The following is an 18929-nucleotide window of genomic DNA, read 5'->3' as shown; positions in this document are numbered from 1 at the left end:
TCAAAATACCCCACAGATATTTTTATATTGCATGTTAAAGTTGTCACTTTTTGAGGGTGAGCAAAACCGCACCGTTTTGTGTCCGTTCATTTAAATGCAAATGAGCTGCTGCTCGCGGCACAGAGGGTGGAGCTTCAAGAGCTTGTGTCCTTTTTCCTCACACAGACATGCACTGGAAATTTCAAAAACTTTTAGCCTTTTATGTTCAAACCGAAGTCAGAAAGATGGAGAGACTCAAGAAGAAGTGACAACATTTAGACAACATTTCTGAATAGTTAATTGGTGAATTCATGTAGCTTATGTGTAGTTATCTTCTAGTCATTGATTAGCATATTCTGTCTTGATAATCTATAAATTGTGTTCTGTGGGCGGGACTTATGTAAATTCTAGGGTTGGTGATGTCACTAACCCGGGAGGAATGTCGTGTAGTTCCTACCAGCCGTTTGTTGTAGTCCTTAAAAAGCGATTTCTTTAAAAGAAAATATCTCCCTTTGCTTTGAACTTTGAGCGTTGTAACTTTGCAAATGTTGTTTATGCTCAAACAGCAACATTACACACTAACTAAAGTTAGAAAAGTGAAATCAAAATCAACTACCTCTTTAAAATCCGACAGGAAAAAGAATTACTGTTGCTTTTGTATTTGTAGGAAATAAAAATGATCAAATAAATTGTGAATAATTAGTGTTTATTTAACAGCTGTGATGGTGGTTATGGCATCTATCTCTACCCTTCCATCTGGCATCCTCCCATTCCATACAGTAACCTGCTTCATTTTCGGCAGGAGCGATGATGGAAATCCTAAAGGAAATTCTATTTATTCGGTTACTTTCAGAGGCCACAGCAAGATGTTATCAAGTGAACATTTACCAGATTACCTCATTTAAACCGATTTCTCTACCACTGACCTGCAATCCTGAATCTCCTCTTTGATGGATCTCACGGGTTTGTGTCCGGGAAACACAAACTCTCAGAAAGAGCGAGAGAGTGAAGCACACTTTCCTTCCCGCTCTGATACAGTGGCCTTACTAATGTGCTCTGCATCTCCGATGATATATAGAAAATTGAATGAATGAACAAACTGCAAAAATGCTTTTCTTACTTGACTTTTTGTGTTGTCGTTTCCAGTCAAAAGATCTAAATTCTTAAATCAAGATGCATTTACTACATAAGAAAAACTCTGGGTTTACAGAAGAAAACCTGCTCCCGACTAGGTTTGGTTCACAGTGTAAGTTACCATGGTAACTGAGTACAGAGTATAAGTTACCTATCTTTCAGAAACGGGCTTGATTTACTCTGCTTTCTCAGGTTTGACATACCTCCCATTCTGAAATGGAAAACTCAGAGTTTCCCTCATTTCAAGTTTAACATACTCAGAGTTTTCACTTAACCTCCTTTCTGAAACAGGCCCCTGGATATTTATTAACTAACATTAACAAAGATTAATAAATACTGTAACAAATGTATTTATTAGTTAATAAAGATTAATAAATACGGTAACAAATGTATTTATTTAATGCACCAACTAATGTTTTTTTTTTTTTTTAAGCAGCACTTTGAGAAAGATAACTGGTTTTATTGACTAAAAATGAGATCTGAAAGTGGCAGATGTAGAGACGGACAGATCTACTATGAGACTTTAGAGCACGAGCATTCAGTCAACTTCCCATCAACCTCAGTGGGGACATGGCTTGACTGTTCACCTGGGACATGGCTGGATTCTGTCAACTTCCAATCCAACTCATTGGGGAAAGGTCTAGACTCTTTAGCTGGGACATGGCTGGATTCATTCAGCTTCCCATCAACCTCAGTGGGGACAGGGCTGGATTCTGTCAACTTCCCAATAACCTCAGCATGGACATGGCTGGACTCTTCAGCTGGGACATGGCTGGATTCTGTCAACTTCCAATCCAACTCAGCAGGGACTTGGCTGGACTCTTCACCTGGGACATGGCTGGATTCTGTCAACTTCCCATCAAGCTCAGCAGGGTTAGCTCTAGACCCTTCAGCTGGGACATGGCGGATCTCATTCAGCTTCCCATCAACCTCAGTGGGGACATGGCTGGATTCTGTCAACTTCCAGTCCAACTCAGCAGGGACTTGGCTAGACTCTTCACCTGGGACATGGCTGGATTCATTCAGCTTCCCATCAACCTCAGTGGGGACAGGGCTGGATTCTGTCAACTTCCAATCCAACTCAGCAGGGACTTGGCTGGACTCTTCACCTGGGACATGGCTGGATTCTGTCAACTTCCAGTCCAACTCAGCAGGGACTTGGCTAGACTCTTTAGCTGGGACATGGCTGGATTCATTCAGCTTCCCATCAACCTCAGTGGGGACATGGCTGGATTCTGTCAACTTCCAATCCAACTCAGCAGGGACTTGGCTGGACTCTTCACCTGGGACATGGCTGGATTCTGTCAACTTCCAGTCCAACTCAGCAGGGACTTGGCTAGACTCTTTAGCTGGGACATGGCTGGATTCATTCAGCTTCCCATCAACCTCAGTGGGGACATGGCTGGATTCTGTCAACTTCCAATCCAACTCAGCAGGGACTTGGCTGGACTCTTCACCTGGGACATGGCTGGATTCTGTCAACTTCCAATCCAACTCAGCAGGGACTTGGCTAGACTCTTCACCTGGGACATGGCTGGATTCTGTCAACTTCCCATCAAGCTCAGCAGGGTTAGCTCTAGACCCTTCAGCTGGGACATGGCGGATCTCATTCAACTTCCCATCAACCTCATTGGGGAAAGGTCTAGACTCTTTAGCTGGGACATGGCTGGATTCATTCAGCTTCCCATCAACCTCAGTGGGGACAGGGCTGGATTCTGTCAACTTCCCAATAACCTCAGCATGGACATGGCTGGACTCTTCAGCTGGGACATGGCTGGATTCTGTCAACTTCCAATCCAACTCAGCAGGGACTTGGCTGGACTCTTCACCTGGGACATGGCTGGATTCTGTCAACTTCCAGTCCAACTCAGCAGGGACTTGGCTGGACTCTTCACCTGGGACATGGCTGGATTCTGTCAACTTCCCATCAAGCTCAGCAGGGTTAGCTCTAGACCCTTCAGCTGGGACATGGCGGGTCTCATTCAACTTCCCATCAACCTCAGCAGGATTAGATCTAGATTCTTCAGATGGAACATGGCTGGATTCTTTCAGCTTCCCATCAACCTCAGTGGGGGCAGGGCTGGATTCTTTAAACTTCCCAATAACCTCAGCAGGGACTTGGCTGGACTCTTCAGCTGGGACATGGCTGGATTCTGTCAACTTCCAATCCAACTCAGCAGGGACTTGGCTGGACTCTTCACCTGGGACATGGCTGGATTCTGTCAACTTCCAATCCAACTCAGCAGGGTTAGCACTAGACCCTTCAGCTGGGACATGGCGGGTCTCATTCAACTTCCCATCAACCTCATTGGGGAAAGGTCTAGACTCTTTAGCTGGGACATGGCTGGATTCATTCAGCTTCCCATCAACCTCAGTGGGGACAGGGCTGGATTCTGTCAACTTCCCAATAACCTCAGCATGGACATGGCTGGACTCTTCAGCTGGGACATGGCTGGATTCTGTCAACTTCCAATCCAACTCAGCAGGGACTTGGCTGGACTCTTCACCTGGGACATGGCTGGATTCTGTCAGCTTCCCATCAATCTCAGCAGGGTTAGCTCTAGACCCTTCAGCTGGGACATGGCGGGTCTCATTCAACTTCCCATCAACCTCAGCAGGATTAGATCTAGATTCTTCCGATGGAACATGGCTGGATTCTTTCAGCTTCCCATCAACCTCAGTGGGGGCAGGGCTGGATTCTTTAAACTTCCCAATAACCTCAGCATGGACATCGCTGGACTCTTCAGATGGGACATGGTGGGTCTCAGTCAACTTCCCATCAACCTCAGCGGGATCTTGTCTGGATTCTGTCAACTTCCCATCAACCTCATTGGGGAAAGGTCTAGACTCTCCAGCTGGGACATGGCTGGATTCTTTCAGCTTCCCATCAACCTTAGCAGGGACTTGGCTGGACTCTTCAGCTGGGACAGGGAGGGTCTCAGTCAACTTCCCATCAACCTCAGAGGGGATAGGTCTAGACTCTTCAGCTGGGACATGGCTGGATTCTTTCAACTTCCCATCAACCTCAGCAGGGACTTGGCTGGATTCTGTCCAATTCCCATCTACCCCAGTAGGGAACTGGCTTGACTTTTCACCTGGCACCTGGCTGGATTCTGTCCAATTCCCATCTACCACAGCAGGGACAAGGCTGGATTCTTCAGCTGGGACAGGGCTGGATTCTGTCAACTTCCCATCAACCTTAGTTGGGACATGGAAGGATTCTTCAGCTGGGACATGTCGGGACTTCCCATCAACCTCAGGGGGGAGACGGCGGGGCTCTTCAGCATGGACACGGCGGGCAGCACAGACTCGCCAAGGATCTTTGGCGTGGACACGGTGGGCGGCACAGACTCGCCAAGGCTCTTTGGCATGGACACGGCGGGCGGCACAGACTCGCCAAGGCTCTTTGGCGTAGACACGGCGGGCGGCACAGACTCGCCAAGGCTCTTTGGCGTGGACACGGCGGGCGGCACAGACTCGCCAAGGCTCTTTGGCGTGGACACGGCACGCGGCGCGGACACGGCAGGGCTCTTTGGCTAAAGAAAATTGGTGTGAAAAAAAGCTGAGATTATCTTTCCTCATGGTCAATATCAACCTTATAGCATCAGTAGTTATAATAATAAAAAACTTTTTTTTTTAAATAAATAAAATCAAAATAAATAAATAAATAAATAAAGTCACCTTTTTGGACAGTTAGCCCAGATACATTCTGCAAAGACATCAGAACAGCCATATTACACTTCACTAACACTGGCCATGTTTGATTTTGTTTGTTCACACGAAGAAAACACAAGGGGCCATCTGGAAAACAAAAGGTATTATTAACTTTAATACAAGAAGTCATCAGGCTTTGTAAAAGTTAACTATGCATAGTGTAAAGAAAAGCATTATGTTAACCACTATATAAGGGTTACAAACCTTTGCTCAATGAATAATTCCCAACTGGAAAAGCAAATCCTGAAAAGAATATGTAAGGTTAAAAAAAGAGAAAGTTACATACATATTTAGCATATTTAAAACATTGCATTAAGGTGAAAACAACATTACCATTGAGCACCAGTTGGTGACACATAAATACTAAAAACATAAAGTTTGAAACTGCCATCTTGATTACAGATGAAACAATCACCAATCTATCTATACCTTCTAAAACAGGCTCCAACCCAGGGCTTTTAAAATAACAGATTTTCATCACCTGGGTTTCTTGTTACAGTGAAATTAGTGACCTGCTCATTAACATTCCAGTGCATTCATTGGTTGGTTGTGATTTTCAAAATGTTCAAAGAGGTTTTGTCTTTATTTAGTTTCTACAAGAAAAAGGGGCAGTATCTTTAAAAACATATCAGATTATATGATTTTTCCATTAAACCAGACAAGTATTTATCAGACACAAAAACAAAGAAGATGAATAAGGGTGTTTTCACACTGGGCACATTCTGATGCCGGTTGAGAAATCACTATTGTTATTTTCAAAATGTTCAAATAGGTTTTGAATTTATTTATTTTCTACAAGAAAAAGGGGTAGTATCTTTATGAACACATCAGCTTATATGATTTTTCCATTAAATTAGACCAGTATTTATCAGGCACTTAAACAAAGAAGTTTTCACACTGGGCACATTTGGTCCAATTCCGAGCGTGATTGTTCCTGGTTCCCCCTGCAGCATTGGGCTGGTTAACACTCAACTTAATTATATCAAAACCTTGTGTATTTGCATTCATTTTACGTGTAGGAGCGTTCATTCTTTGTTATTTCTTATTGGTTATTTAATGTCACATGGCCACAGGTGATCACTTCCATTTTCTTTATTATTTCCTTTGGCGGATTGTTTGAGTTAGTGTTGGAAGGGGCGAGTGGTGGGAGCCAACTTTCTGTTGACTGTATTGCATCAATTTAATCAAGTCTTTATATGCTTTGTTAAAATCAGATCAAAAGCAAGCTAAGATCGTCAGTCTTCCTTTTGTTGAAAATGGCAACTGTGTGTAAAAATGTCAGCCATCCCACTACCTAGCCTCTATGTAGCTATCGGAATGCCGCTAATTAAGTCAAGAGAAAACAGCGCTTTGTTTTCAAGGATATTCCATTCATGCCCTGCACTGGAACACAGTTGTGGATCACGAGAGGAAATGGACACGAGATGCACAGCACTTGGACCGGTATGTGAATCAGATTATTATTTATCTGCTTGCTGCTTGTCTTTTGGAGATACTATTGTGGGTTGTGCTTGATGTGGAGTGCGGATCCATTTGTTTGGATAAACTATGGTGGACCTGTCGTGTGTTACATGCAGTGCTGGGATTTGTACAATCTTTGTTGGTGATTAAAACACAAAAGTTGTATGTGCCACTTAGGTTGATTGATGAGAGAAAATGGATGAAGACGAGGCTGATGCGGTTATGGAGAGCAAAAGTGTGAACCGAGTAATGAATATTGATTATCGATGGAATACAGACAATGACTATGGCTGTTTAAGGGCAATCTCCTTTAAAATGATTCATTGCCTGCTGCTGTTCCCTCTGATGTAAATGCAAATGTACAAAAGACTCTGCATCAAGGTGAGGAATGTAATGCATTGACTTGTGAGCATTTCATTGATGAGATCAAACCAACCGATAGTATCTCAAATGTTTACAGCAAAAAAAATCAAGTAAAAAGAGCACTTCTTCTGGTTCACGATCTAGTAGATCATCTACATCATCTGCTCGTCTTCAAGCTGAAGCTGAAGTTACAGCTTTATTAGCCAGTCAACAAATGTTGCATCTGAAGCAACCAAGAAAAAAAGGAACAAGTCAAGTCATCTTCATTTATATAGCGCTTTTAACAATGTAGATCGTTTCAAAGCAGCTTTACAGAGATAAACGTATAATTTATGGTAACAGAGATTGTTTTGGCTTTATAGCAGTTATTTAATAAAGTTATTTTCCAGCTAAAGTTAGTCTTAAAGTGCTTAAAGTTTATAGGCTGACTTGAAAAGATGAGTTTTGAGAGTGGTTTTGAACTGTGAAATGGAGTCTATGGCACGAATATGAGGGGGAAGAGAGTTCCAGAGTTTTGGTGCTGCATGGGAGAAGGCCCTTGCTCCCATTGTGGAGAGTCTGATGTCTGGGGTTGCCAGTAATCCTGCTGATGATGAACGGAGTGAGCGTGGGGGTATGTAGGTCTGTAGTAGTTCTGTGATATATGAGGGGGCGAGGTTGTGCAGGGCTTTGAATGTCATTAACAATACTTTGAAGTTGATTCGTTGTGATATGAGGAGCCAGTGCAGTTGAATCAGCAGGGGTGTGACATGGTCGGTAGACTTGGTACGGGTGATGATGCGTGCAGCTGAGTTTTGGAGAAGTTGGAGCCAGTGGAGTAATTTATTGGGGATTCCTTGCAGGATCGCATTGCAATAGTCGATCCGAGAGGTCACCAGGGTGTTGACAAGAACTTCAGTGGAGTGTTGCGAAAGTGAGGGACGCAGTCTGGAGATGTTTCTGAGGTGAAAATAAGCCGTCCGACAGACATTATTGATGTGGTTGGAAAATGAAAGGGTACTGTCCAAAATAACTCCAAGGCTCTTTACCAGAGGTGTGGACTCGAGTCATGTGATTTGGACTCAAGTCAGACTCGAGTCATGAATTTGATGACTTCAGACTCGACTCGACAAAATGTACAAAGACTTGCAACTCGACTTGGACTTTAACATCAATGACTCGTGACTTCACTTGGCCTTGCGCCTTTTGACTCGAGAAGACTTGCTACTTCCCATGAAAACTGGGGAAAAAATGTTCACACGGCCGCGCCGCTCTCAGTTTATCTGCATCTGTATGCACCACCTGTATGCATGCAGAGAGCACGCGCGCTGCCTGCACGACATCCAATCTCTGTAGTCCCACGTTGTTTTGATTCGACAGCATCTAAGCAGGCACATTGCATGAAGCGCAACAAGCAACAACGCATGCTACGAATTTGAACGCATGCTAAGCACCTTATTGGATGTACCGTAACTTACTAGCTGCTACATAGCTGCCAACTCTCACGCATTCTTTTCACACGCTCTCACACCACAAATGCATTTTCTCACGCACAGAAAAATCGCGAAGCAAAGAGGACACGGAGACCGACAGACTAGTCAGAGCACGAGCAGGTTACTTATTATATAAAAAAATCTCTGCTCTCAGATTCTGTCACTTTTGTTACGAAATTCAGACAATAAATACCGTTTTGGCGCTTGTAAATGTGACACGACAGATCCCTAGCGGCACGTGAACCGATCATCTCTAGCTGAAAGTAAATAACGTTAAACACGAATGAACACTGTTGAAAGATACAGTACAACTTACCGAAATGTATATTCCTCATACATAATATCGACCCATCAAACAAAGGGGTCAATAAAACAGCTGGAGAACAATTATGTCACATAACATTTACCTCAGGAAAGCCATTTAATGACCATAATATAGGCACGTTAGTTGGCTAGAAAAAAAGAGCTTTTTTAAAAAAAAAATTTTGCTAAATATGTGTACTATATTGCATGTTTATTATATTTTTACTTATATCATTAAATAAAGTTGTTATTATAATAAAAAAAAAACGCATTATATCTAATTTGTGTTATTTTTAACCTTAAATAATAGCTACTGCCAGCTGATAGGGCTCTCTGTATGTTTACAGCATTAGGTGAGTTGTTTTTTTCTTGAGAAAAATTAATGCCTATCTTGTGTAGCCTACCTAATATTTATCCAAATGAGTCAATATTAAATCAAATCACAATAATTGAATTGAACTGAAATAATAAAAAATCGTAGCTTACCAGAAATTGAACCATGTAAAAATTGTAACATGTTGTCACTAAACCTAATAAAATTCAGTTTAGTTACTAAAATGTTTTGACAATCACAATACACTTATTGTGATGCAAATATTACATCACAATTATTAATAATTGCATCACAATTGCATCCCCCATTGAAGTCAATGGGACCCAGAAACTGGTTACTGACATTCTTCTAAATATCTTCCTTTCTGTTCAGCAGAAGAAAGAAATTCATGTGAAATTTTTTGTGCAAATTAAATTTTCTGTTTTTTACTGTATTTGATTAAAGGACAAATCCAGTGAAAAATGAACCTAGGGGTAATTAACACATGGTTACCGAGTCGATCGTTCTCTGCGATGCGTTTTCATGAAAATCGAATGTATAGAGTTTTATCTTTAAAAACAGTATAGCTCATAGCAGTAGTATATGGGGCATAGAGTAAGTAAAATTAAATCGCTAGTTAATACCACTAACAAGGCTCAAAATAGCCTCACACTAACACGGTAACATAATGAGGGTCCTTGCATACAAACCGAAGCATTGAGAACTTTGTAAGTGTACAGACAGTTTAATAAGAAGATACTTTATAAAGACAGTACATTACGCGTTGACATGCAGGATCCATCTTGGAAAACAGTATCGACTAATCGAGTCACGAACGCCGTCGATAGGATAGCTGGTCGATAGGAGTTACGTTTGTGAAATCTAACGTAGCACGGCGTTCGTGGCTCGATTAGTGATGAACTCTGCGATGCGTTAACGATCGACTCGGTAACCATGTGTTAATTACCCCTAGGTTCATTTTTCACTGGATTTGTCCTTTAATGTCATTGTATAAAAAGAGGTTTAAATAAATACAAATCTTACAGACATACATGATTTGTATACATTTTATTTCTGTGGTAAGAGGACTTGAAATGACTCGAAACTAAAATGGCAGGACTTTGGACTCGACTTGAGACTTGTTGGCTTTGACTTTTGACTCGACTCGGGACTTGCCTCATCTTTGACTCGACTTGACTTGGGACTCGAGGGCAAAGACTTGAGACTTACTTGTGACTTGCATAACAATGACTTTGTCCCACCTCTGCTCTTTACCTGTTTAGAGACTGGTATGACATCCTCCCCAATGGAGACTGATGAAAGGTTGGATTTTGAGAGTGTGGATGGAGTGCCAATGAGCAGTAGCTCTGTTTTGTTACTGTTAAGTTGGAGATAATTGGTGGTCATCCATGCCTGGATGTCGTGGATACAGGTGGTGAGGGTGTTTAGGGGAAGTGTGGCAGTGGGCTTGGTAGATACATAGAGCTGTGTGTCATCTGCATATGAGTGGAATTGAATGCCATGATGTCTGAAAATATTGCCTAATGGAAGAAGGTAAATGATAAATATCTTCTAATGATAAAGCTTCTTCTCAGAGATATTCAATCCTTTGGTGGAGATCCTTTGCAATATCACAGTTTCTGTCTGTTAATAATAACTATGGTGACTGTTTCTATTTTCTTGAGCAGTACACTCAACCTAGATAACTTGTCAGAAGATGTCAACACATGACTTACACACAGGGTTACCTGAAAGCCAAGGCCTTACTTAAGGAACATTTTGGAAACAAACTCAAAGTATCTTCAGTATACATGGACAAAGTGCTCTCTTGGAAGTCCATAAAGCCTGAGGATATAAAGGCTTTACAAGATTATCGTCTTTTTGTAAGGTGATGATACACGGGGCAACTTATTTGAGCAATGTTGCTTGGGCACTTTCCCATTGAGAATGGGCAACAAATCTATCTGGATACTTTAGATGGGCCCTATGTCTCAACTGCTTGCCTGTTGATGACAACATTGCCTAGCAACATCGCTCATAAAGTTTCCCTGTGTCTCATCACCTTTAGAGCTTGCTGTAATGCCATGGAGGATGTTCGTTATATGAAAGAGTTAAACGTGGCTACTAACATGCAAATTAATCTTTCAAAGTTGCCATTTAGGCTCAGAGACAAATTGAGAGCAGTGGCGTGTTATTTGCAGGAAAACCGTAATGAACCAGTAGAATTTAAAGACATTGTTGATTTTGTAGAGTAGCAAATAAAAATTGCAACAGATCCTGTGTTTGGAAACATTTTAGAGGCTCCTTTTTTTGGAGGTCGAAGAATGATTCGTTCTAAAACTAAGGGAAGTAGTTTCGCTACTACTGTCACTGTAACAGGTATGGAAGACATTAGGAAAATTAATAAAAGAAGAGTATCCTGTCTTTGTTGTGGCAAAGAACATTTCGTCAATTCCTGTACTGTGCTTGCCAAAAAAGAAAAGATGGATTGATTGTCTATTTACAGGCCATATTAGCAAAGATTGTAAGAATTTGATAACATCAAAGTGTGTGGTTATAAACATCCCAGCATCCTTCATGTCTTTCAGCGAGATAAAACAGAGGAACCAGAGCAAGCAGTAGTGCTGATCTCTGTTCAGTCCAGTCGTCTTTCTGGGGCTGGTGAAGATGCTTGTGCCTTGTCCATTTTTCTAGTATGTGTTAAATCTAAGAATGGAAACCCATGGGAAAACTTGGGCCTCCAATTATATGCGTCTCAGGAGGGAGTGTCCTGATGATTTTGAGGTTCCTGGGACAGCTGTTCATAAGGATGTGAGAGCTCTTCTGTCGGACCAGAGATGCCACAAAGTACTTCCTTGACACCGAAATGGAAGCTGATGTAAAGTGTGTCAATATCACCCCAATGCCCATGGTTTGTCCCCATTGAGCTGACAGATGCTGGACCTGGAGTTGGTGTTTCAAATTTTGAGGTACGTTTTTCACAGTCAACAGACTACAGAAAGATTTATTTATTGTTTTCTCTGTCTGTGAAAATGTCCTCAATACAAATATTGACAGTTCGACAATGGAAATGTCTTTCAGGCACATTTCAGAGCAGCAGAAAAAATCTGGATTCGTTCAACGGACCTATTGTGTCGAATTCACAGAGCTCGGGAGGATTCTGGGCAAAATGAAGCTGAAAGGCTGAATGCTTGCCAGGGTACAAGTGCTATAGCCATATCCTACAATTATCTTTTAATTGTTCATTTCAGGTGAAGCGATATGTGATGGAGGTACAATCCAGTGGCAGATCTTTTCTGAAGAAGATGACAGAAACTGACTTATCCACAATGACCAGATCATCCCTTGAGGATCATGCACAGAAGATGATGGAAAACAATGCTTGGGCTGTGGCAGAAGAAGTCAGACTCAGAACTGACCAGTCACCTGCACCAGCAGGATTTACCAGAGCGTTTACTGTGGGAAAACCTAGGTACGGGGTTCATTCATTCCCATTTCTGCATTTTTTCCAAAAGGAAAATAAACCTTGGAGGTAGAGTCCACTGCGCTTCAGCCTTGATTCACAGATGAGTTTGGTGCTCACCATGGAGCAATAAAGTAATAAAACCTGGGCTTTCAGCTCATTGACTCCCAAAGTAAAAGTCTGGGGCACTCTGCAACAATCTGCTATTCATTCTTGAACAGGGGACTACTGTCCCCTGCCCCAGATGTATTGACTGTGAGAAGTTAAGGACCAAAATGTGTGTACATCTTTTTCTGTACAGAACTACAGTTCTTCTACAACCCGTGAATATCTACAGCATTACATGATGAGTAGCAAGACCCAGAGATCAGCTGTTCCAGGCCATAATTACTTTCAGAGGATAGAAAGCTTCATTGACAGACATTTTGAGATTGGTGAACTGTACATGGAGTTCCTCAAGGGAAGTTGCAAAGGTGAGTTTGCTGCATAATTTCATTTGGCTGAATGTTGCCATTATTGGTCCATAAAAAGTCCATTATTGGCTTTTTCTAGAATTCCATTGTTAAGGGACCAGCAGTGCCATTGTTTATTTACTGCCTATAAAAATAAATGTATAATACTTCATCAAAATGAACCATGTGAGCAATGGTGTTGACTTATGAATTTACACATGGTTTGTCTGAAAGCATATTAAAAACACCACATAGACATATAAACCACATTAAAAACGGGATTTTCAACACAGGGGGACTTTAATAATCTTCTGTCATGCATGAAGAAGTAGACTTATTTTCATGTGTTGACTATTAAAGTACTTTATTATAATTTTAACTAGTTATTTGATATAATATTAGTTGTATTCCTTGATGAACCAAAACATCACCAATTTGACACGTGCCTCCAACACTGTTGCAGACCAGGCACACCCTTCATGACAATAGTGTTCTCTGGTGGAAGTGTCTCTTTCAGCAGGATAATCACCCTGACACACTGCACACACTGTTCAGGAATGGTCTGAGGAACATGATGAAGAGTTCAAGGTGTTGCTCTTGCCTCCAAATTCCCCAGATCTCAATCGGATTGAGCATCTTGTGCTGGACCAACAGGTTCAATCCACATCACAACCTACAGGACTTGAAGGATCTGCTGCTCATGTCTCAGTGCCAGATATTGTGTTGTAATCTGTAATGTGAGGTTGACATCGATATCGCCCCCTCAGATATCTGCTTCATCTTCTTTATGTGAGGTGGAGCACAGGTCCTCACTTTATGGAGCACAACAAGAGTTTTTTACACAAGCAGGTCTATTAGCATTTCCATTCATCTCAACGGCAGTCGTGAATCACAGGTGACATCAATCTGAAGCTGCAGTGGCAATGAGTGACGTCATGTTCCTCTCTTAGAGTGTTTAAACGACATTTAAAAGCATATTTTTTTCATATTGGCATTTGATCATTCATGAGTGCTGTGTTAGTGGTGTAACAGATTATTATTAATGCCGCATTGATTTTGAGGTTTTATTTTGTGATTTGTCTGTGGCAATGTTATAGAATTTGAACGTGATTTTATGATTATTTTACTTTGTCCCATGTACAGCACTGTGGTCAACCTTCGTTGTATTAATATGTGCTTTATAAATAAATTGAACATTGAACATTGAACATGATATCTCTGGTTGGCTGATGGAACAACAGGAACACACACAGTCCCAAAAAACCTTCACTAGTAGCCGCGTTTCCATTACCCTTCAAATTGCACAAATTGAGATTTGCCAATGGAAACACATAAATTTCGCAAAAACTCCCATTTATCGCAAAAAAAGTTTTACGCTCGCATGAGGTGGTTTTTCAGGCAATTCGAAAAATAAATATTTTGCAAAACTGCAATGGAAACAGTTTTTGCGCATTTACAGGTCAGCTGACGTAGATGACGTGGCATGTTTGGACAGAATATGCAGGCCCGTCGTGACAAGGCAAGCAAACCAAGCAATTGCTTGGGGCCCCGAGCTGGCCTGGGGCCCCAAGACAACGACTGGTTAACCTGTTAAGCTGCAACCCCACTTTTGAAAAATCCCCAGAAATGACATACCCAAACTGAAACAGATACAGTTCATGAACCCTTTGCACTAAAAGCACAAGTATGATCTCATTTGAAAGCTGACACCTGGTAGTTTATTGTAAATGTAGAATTAATTATTGTCATAATGATTTTTTTTTTTAAATAGCTTCAAAGTTTTGTAAAGTTATTAGAATTTTTTTTTTTATGAAACATATTAATGAAAATAAAATTGAAGTTGGCACTGGAGCAATCTAGAAATGCACTACAGCTAAAGCCACATGTCTGACCATGTTATATTTAAAATATGAAGATAATAAGTCTAAAACTCTGTATTTAGTTAAATGTTTTTCAAGATCATGTCATGACTTTATTTTGATTAGGCTACTCTAAAAATGCTACTGATGTTTAGTCGTCTTCTAAGCATCCATTCAGACTTTTGTCTCTATTGTTTTGTGGTGCAAACGAGCCCCATTCAGTCTCAGTCTCCCCCTGCACACATTCACACCTCTCCAGACTGGTTATGGCTCGAAATATGCATTTCTTTTGTCTGCATTATAGTTACTAACGACTGGCTATTCACAGCCTATTCATAGGGTTTCAATCCCTAATTTCTTTTATCAAAGTTCTCACTTCACATTTGAAGTGCACTAAATAGTGGTCAAATGCACTAAAACATATCAGTAAGCATTCTTATTTAGAACAAAATTCATAAAAGAATAACCCCTGGTGGCAGGTGCACCTGGGCTAGCTAGCATGTTAGCTTAGCACACCATCAATACACGACCATTTATGAGATTAAAACCATGTTTGTGCTCCAAACTTACTTCATAACGCAATCGAGTGTTTTAAATAATCTTCTCTGATCTAATTTGGCTTCAGATAAAAAAAAAATCAGACAGAAAACATTATTTATAGTTTTATGCACGATGATAAAGTCTATATCGATTAGCATTACATTATAAATATAATCTATTATATGAAAATACCTGGCATGGCTTGAAGAACACAGGCAAATCAAATATCATAGCAAACATGTTTATTGTCTTCAAAACATCTTTTATCTGCATATTACAGCAGGATCTCTTGTTAGCTTTGTGTGTATCAGTGACGTCCTGGAATGTCACATGATCATGGCTCTTCTTCATGTCCCATATATGGATTATTTTTTGTGCATATAGCGCCCTCAGGCTATTGGTATGAATTGAAAACACTGCACATCTCAGTAAAAGCGCTCACAATGATTACATCGACACATTTGGGTATAAATTCAATAAATATTATTCCTGTCTTTAGAAATATGACGTGAATCTATGAGAATATATCAATATTTCTCCAAGTTTGCACATTTTTGAGCTAAAAGCCCTGAAGGACGTTGTTTTGTGTATCGCTGTCATGACGACAGCACCGGAGTTTTTTTCTGAATGGGAGCGGCTGACGCGCATAATTCATATTAAAGGTATCGACTCATTTTTTAATTTCATAACTCCTGACACAAATTAAGACATAACTGTCACTATAAGTTTCTCAGAATACAATAGTGGTCAAATACTGAAACTTGAGTATTATATCTTTTTAATAATGTATAGTTTGTCATGGTATAACATTAAATCTGATAGTAACTTTGAACTATATAAATAAAAAAACGCTTCAGTGCGCCCACGCACTGGTGAAGCTTAACAGGTTAAGAATAAAATGCAACGACAAACTGTGTGAGCGCCCCTTTGATAGTCAATGCAGTAAAGTGCAATGACACTGTTATCGGGATCCCCCTCAAGGGGGCCCCCCTCAGTAGTCGCTGACAGCAGCCAGCCAACCACGTGATCTCTGCTACCGGCAAAATACAAAACCTCCTCGGCAGTCGTCATGAAGCGGAATTATGCTTCAGGAAGCCAGAAAAGAAAGAAGAGAAAGGTAAATCAAGATAGTGGTAAGTGATAAATTACACTGGATAAAATAGCTCTACTTGTCTTGTACAAATGGTGTAATTTTGCAGCAGGTAGGCTAGCAAAAATATGTTTATGCTACACTCTCAGAAAATAAAGTACATAATTGTACCTTTAGGGGTACAATGGCTTGTCACTGGGGCTGTACCCTCAAGGGTACAATATTGTACCTTAACCTTTAAAAGAAACGGTACATATATGTACCTTGAGGTCCAACAGCAAAAACTCCAGTGTTAATTGAACTCTCCTGGGAGTTTATATGGCTCGAGACTCAAAAGTGTTAAAATATGAGTGTTAAATTAACACTCAAGAGTGTTAAAGTTAATGATCTAATTAAGTGATTCATTGAGTGATGATTGACCATTAATGAAGACACCTGATGTTAACAAGCAGAATCACTGAAGGAGAAAATATATATTTTTAAGACACCGTTATGGTGATCAGTGTTTGCTTTAGTTGGGCTCTTGACCCTTAAATCATTAACTTTAGATTTTGTTTGGCTGTTGTATCTGAGTTATCACTGCCAGATGAACAAAGAGAGAAGTTGATCAGGTGGTGCTGGTTATGTTTTGACATAATCATAAATTGCCTGAATCATTGAACTCATTTAAAATTTAATCTCAGACTTAAATGTTTATTGTTGATTACAGCATCACTGTGATTCTACAGCAAAAGTTTTTCAGCATTTTCAATATAATCTAAAAATTCTTAAAAGTTGTTCTGATCAAAACACTTTCAAATGAATTTATTTAGAAACACAGACATCAATAATCAGCCTGTGAATCTCAACAATGGTGACAATAATAAAGCATGTTGCAGTGGCTGCCACCAATCACAACTCATTAATGGCTCCCAGCATGCATTGCAGTATGAATAAATTATGATCTGAATTGTCTACGTAATTTACTTTTCCTAATTGAATATTCTGCTCGTCACCATTGTTGAGATGCATTGACTGAATCTTGACGTCTGTGTGTGCCTAAAAGAAAGTTTTTTTTTTTAAACAACTTTTAAGAAATCCTTTATATTATATCTAAAATTCTGGATATTTATGCAGAATCACAGTTATGCTGTAACCAACAACATAAATCTAAGTCAGAAATAAGGATCTTAATGAGTTCAGTGATCAAGTTCAAATGATGATTGTCATAATATAACCAACACCATCAGATCACTTTTTTCTTTGTTCATCTGGCAGTGATAACTCAGATACAACAGCCAAACAAAATCTAAAGTTAACAGTTTAAGGGTCAAGAGCCCAACTAAAGCAAACACTGATCGCCAAAACGGTGGCTTACAATTCGAAATTTTCTCCTTCAGTGATTCTGCTTGTTAACATCAGGTGTCTTCAATAATGATCAATCATCACTCAATGAATCACTTAATTAGATCATTAACTTTAACACTCTTGATTGTTAATTTAACACTCATATTTTAACACTTTAACACTCTTGAGTCTGGAGCCAAATAAACTCCCAGGAGAGTTCATTTAACTCTGGAGTTTTTTCTGTGTTATAATTATTTAATATAAGTAAATTGACTTACAAAACTTTTATTTCCTTTATTTCAAGGCTACTCAAATATAGTGATAAGTTAAAATCTACCTTAAATGATTAAGGTATCATTAAAACCTTAAAAAAAAACTTTTTTTTTACAAAAAAAGGCAGAGGCTGTCTTTTGATATTGTACCTTAACCTTTAAAAGAAACGGTATATATTTCTACCTTTTAATGCTTGGGGACATGTATGTACCTTGGGGGACAGAAATGGACTCCTGCTGTTACCCTATTTCTGACAGTGTAGCTACGTTACCTGCCTGACGGCAAATGCTGCTTGTAACGAACAGTTAGTGCAACTTTTTTCGAACGGACGGAATATGGTTACATACTCTAATATGTTTTTTTAACGGGATAAGGAAGACGCAGATCTGTTCCAGACTCACTGTTTATCCTATTTAATGACATGACATTGCAATAGCTTTGTAATAGGTTTTGATGAAAGAGGCATAGCATGCTATATTAACTATTCCACCGTGATAATCTATTTACCAAATGGGGGTTAGGAAAACCACACAATAAATTCCATGCATCAAACATTAGCTTGGGATGTTTTTAAGCACTGGTAGTTGTGAAAGCAGCTGCATCCCTTCCCTTCTAATATCAAAATATGGAAATGCTAACATATCTTTTCGGTAACACTTTATAATAACCATCATTAATAGATGGTAAATTGTTAGTAATTTAATCTTTAGTTAATTATCATTTAACTGTTAGCAAACAGTCTTTTTACTTAATAAATACTTTGTAACCCATCTATAAACATTATTTAACCAGAAAGAGGCAGAGGAACATGATTTTTTCATAGCTTATGTTAATGTGCTAGTGTCGGGATATACGGTAGTGACAGTTTATGCAAATATGACATTATTTTTATAAGTTACCAATGGATCTTGAACAGTTACTTTATTCTGTGTGGCAATTTCTACACTGTTACATTTTGAAGTACAGTATCAGGACAACCCACATGTTTACTGGTACTGTTTATTAACTATTTATTATTTATATAAAGTGTGGGTGAACTTAAACTGTATGGCTATGCTGTGGTTCCTGTAGGCTTTGCGTGTGTGCGTGCGTGCGTGCGTGTGTGGGGGGGCCTCCATGTCCATTTTGCTTGGGACCCCCAAATTCCTTCAAACGGCCCTGAGAATATGAGACAGAGTTCTTTATTA

At 39.9% G+C, this 18929-nt stretch overlaps 1 protein-coding gene and 1 long non-coding RNA gene across 2 annotated transcripts in view; both read right to left on the bottom strand.

Moving 5' to 3' along the window:
- The window catches only part of LOC307145408, a 1105317-nt gene that overhangs the window by 174207 nt on the left and 912181 nt on the right, over positions 1-18929 (bottom strand). The gene's annotated exons all lie outside the window — the stretch shown is intronic.
- LOC307145822 (uncharacterized protein) lies at positions 1627-5230 on the bottom strand (the record flags this gene model as incomplete). The annotated part of the gene is made up of 5 exons (XM_079849416.1): positions 5161-5230; positions 5032-5070; positions 4795-4914; positions 3940-4649; positions 1627-3723 (listed from the first exon to the last, which is right to left on the bottom strand). The coding sequence occupies exons 1-5, from the start codon at positions 5216-5218 to the stop codon at positions 1627-1629; spliced, it is 3024 nt and encodes a 1007-aa protein (XP_079705542.1). The 5' UTR covers positions 5219-5230.

The sequence above is a fragment of the Squalius cephalus genome (assembly GCF_949319135.1).
Source record: "Squalius cephalus genome assembly, chromosome: 18".
NCBI lineage: Eukaryota > Metazoa > Chordata > Actinopteri > Cypriniformes > Leuciscidae > Squalius > Squalius cephalus.
Note: the sequence above shows the minus strand (reverse complement) of the source record. Positions and strands in the feature narration are given on the sequence as shown.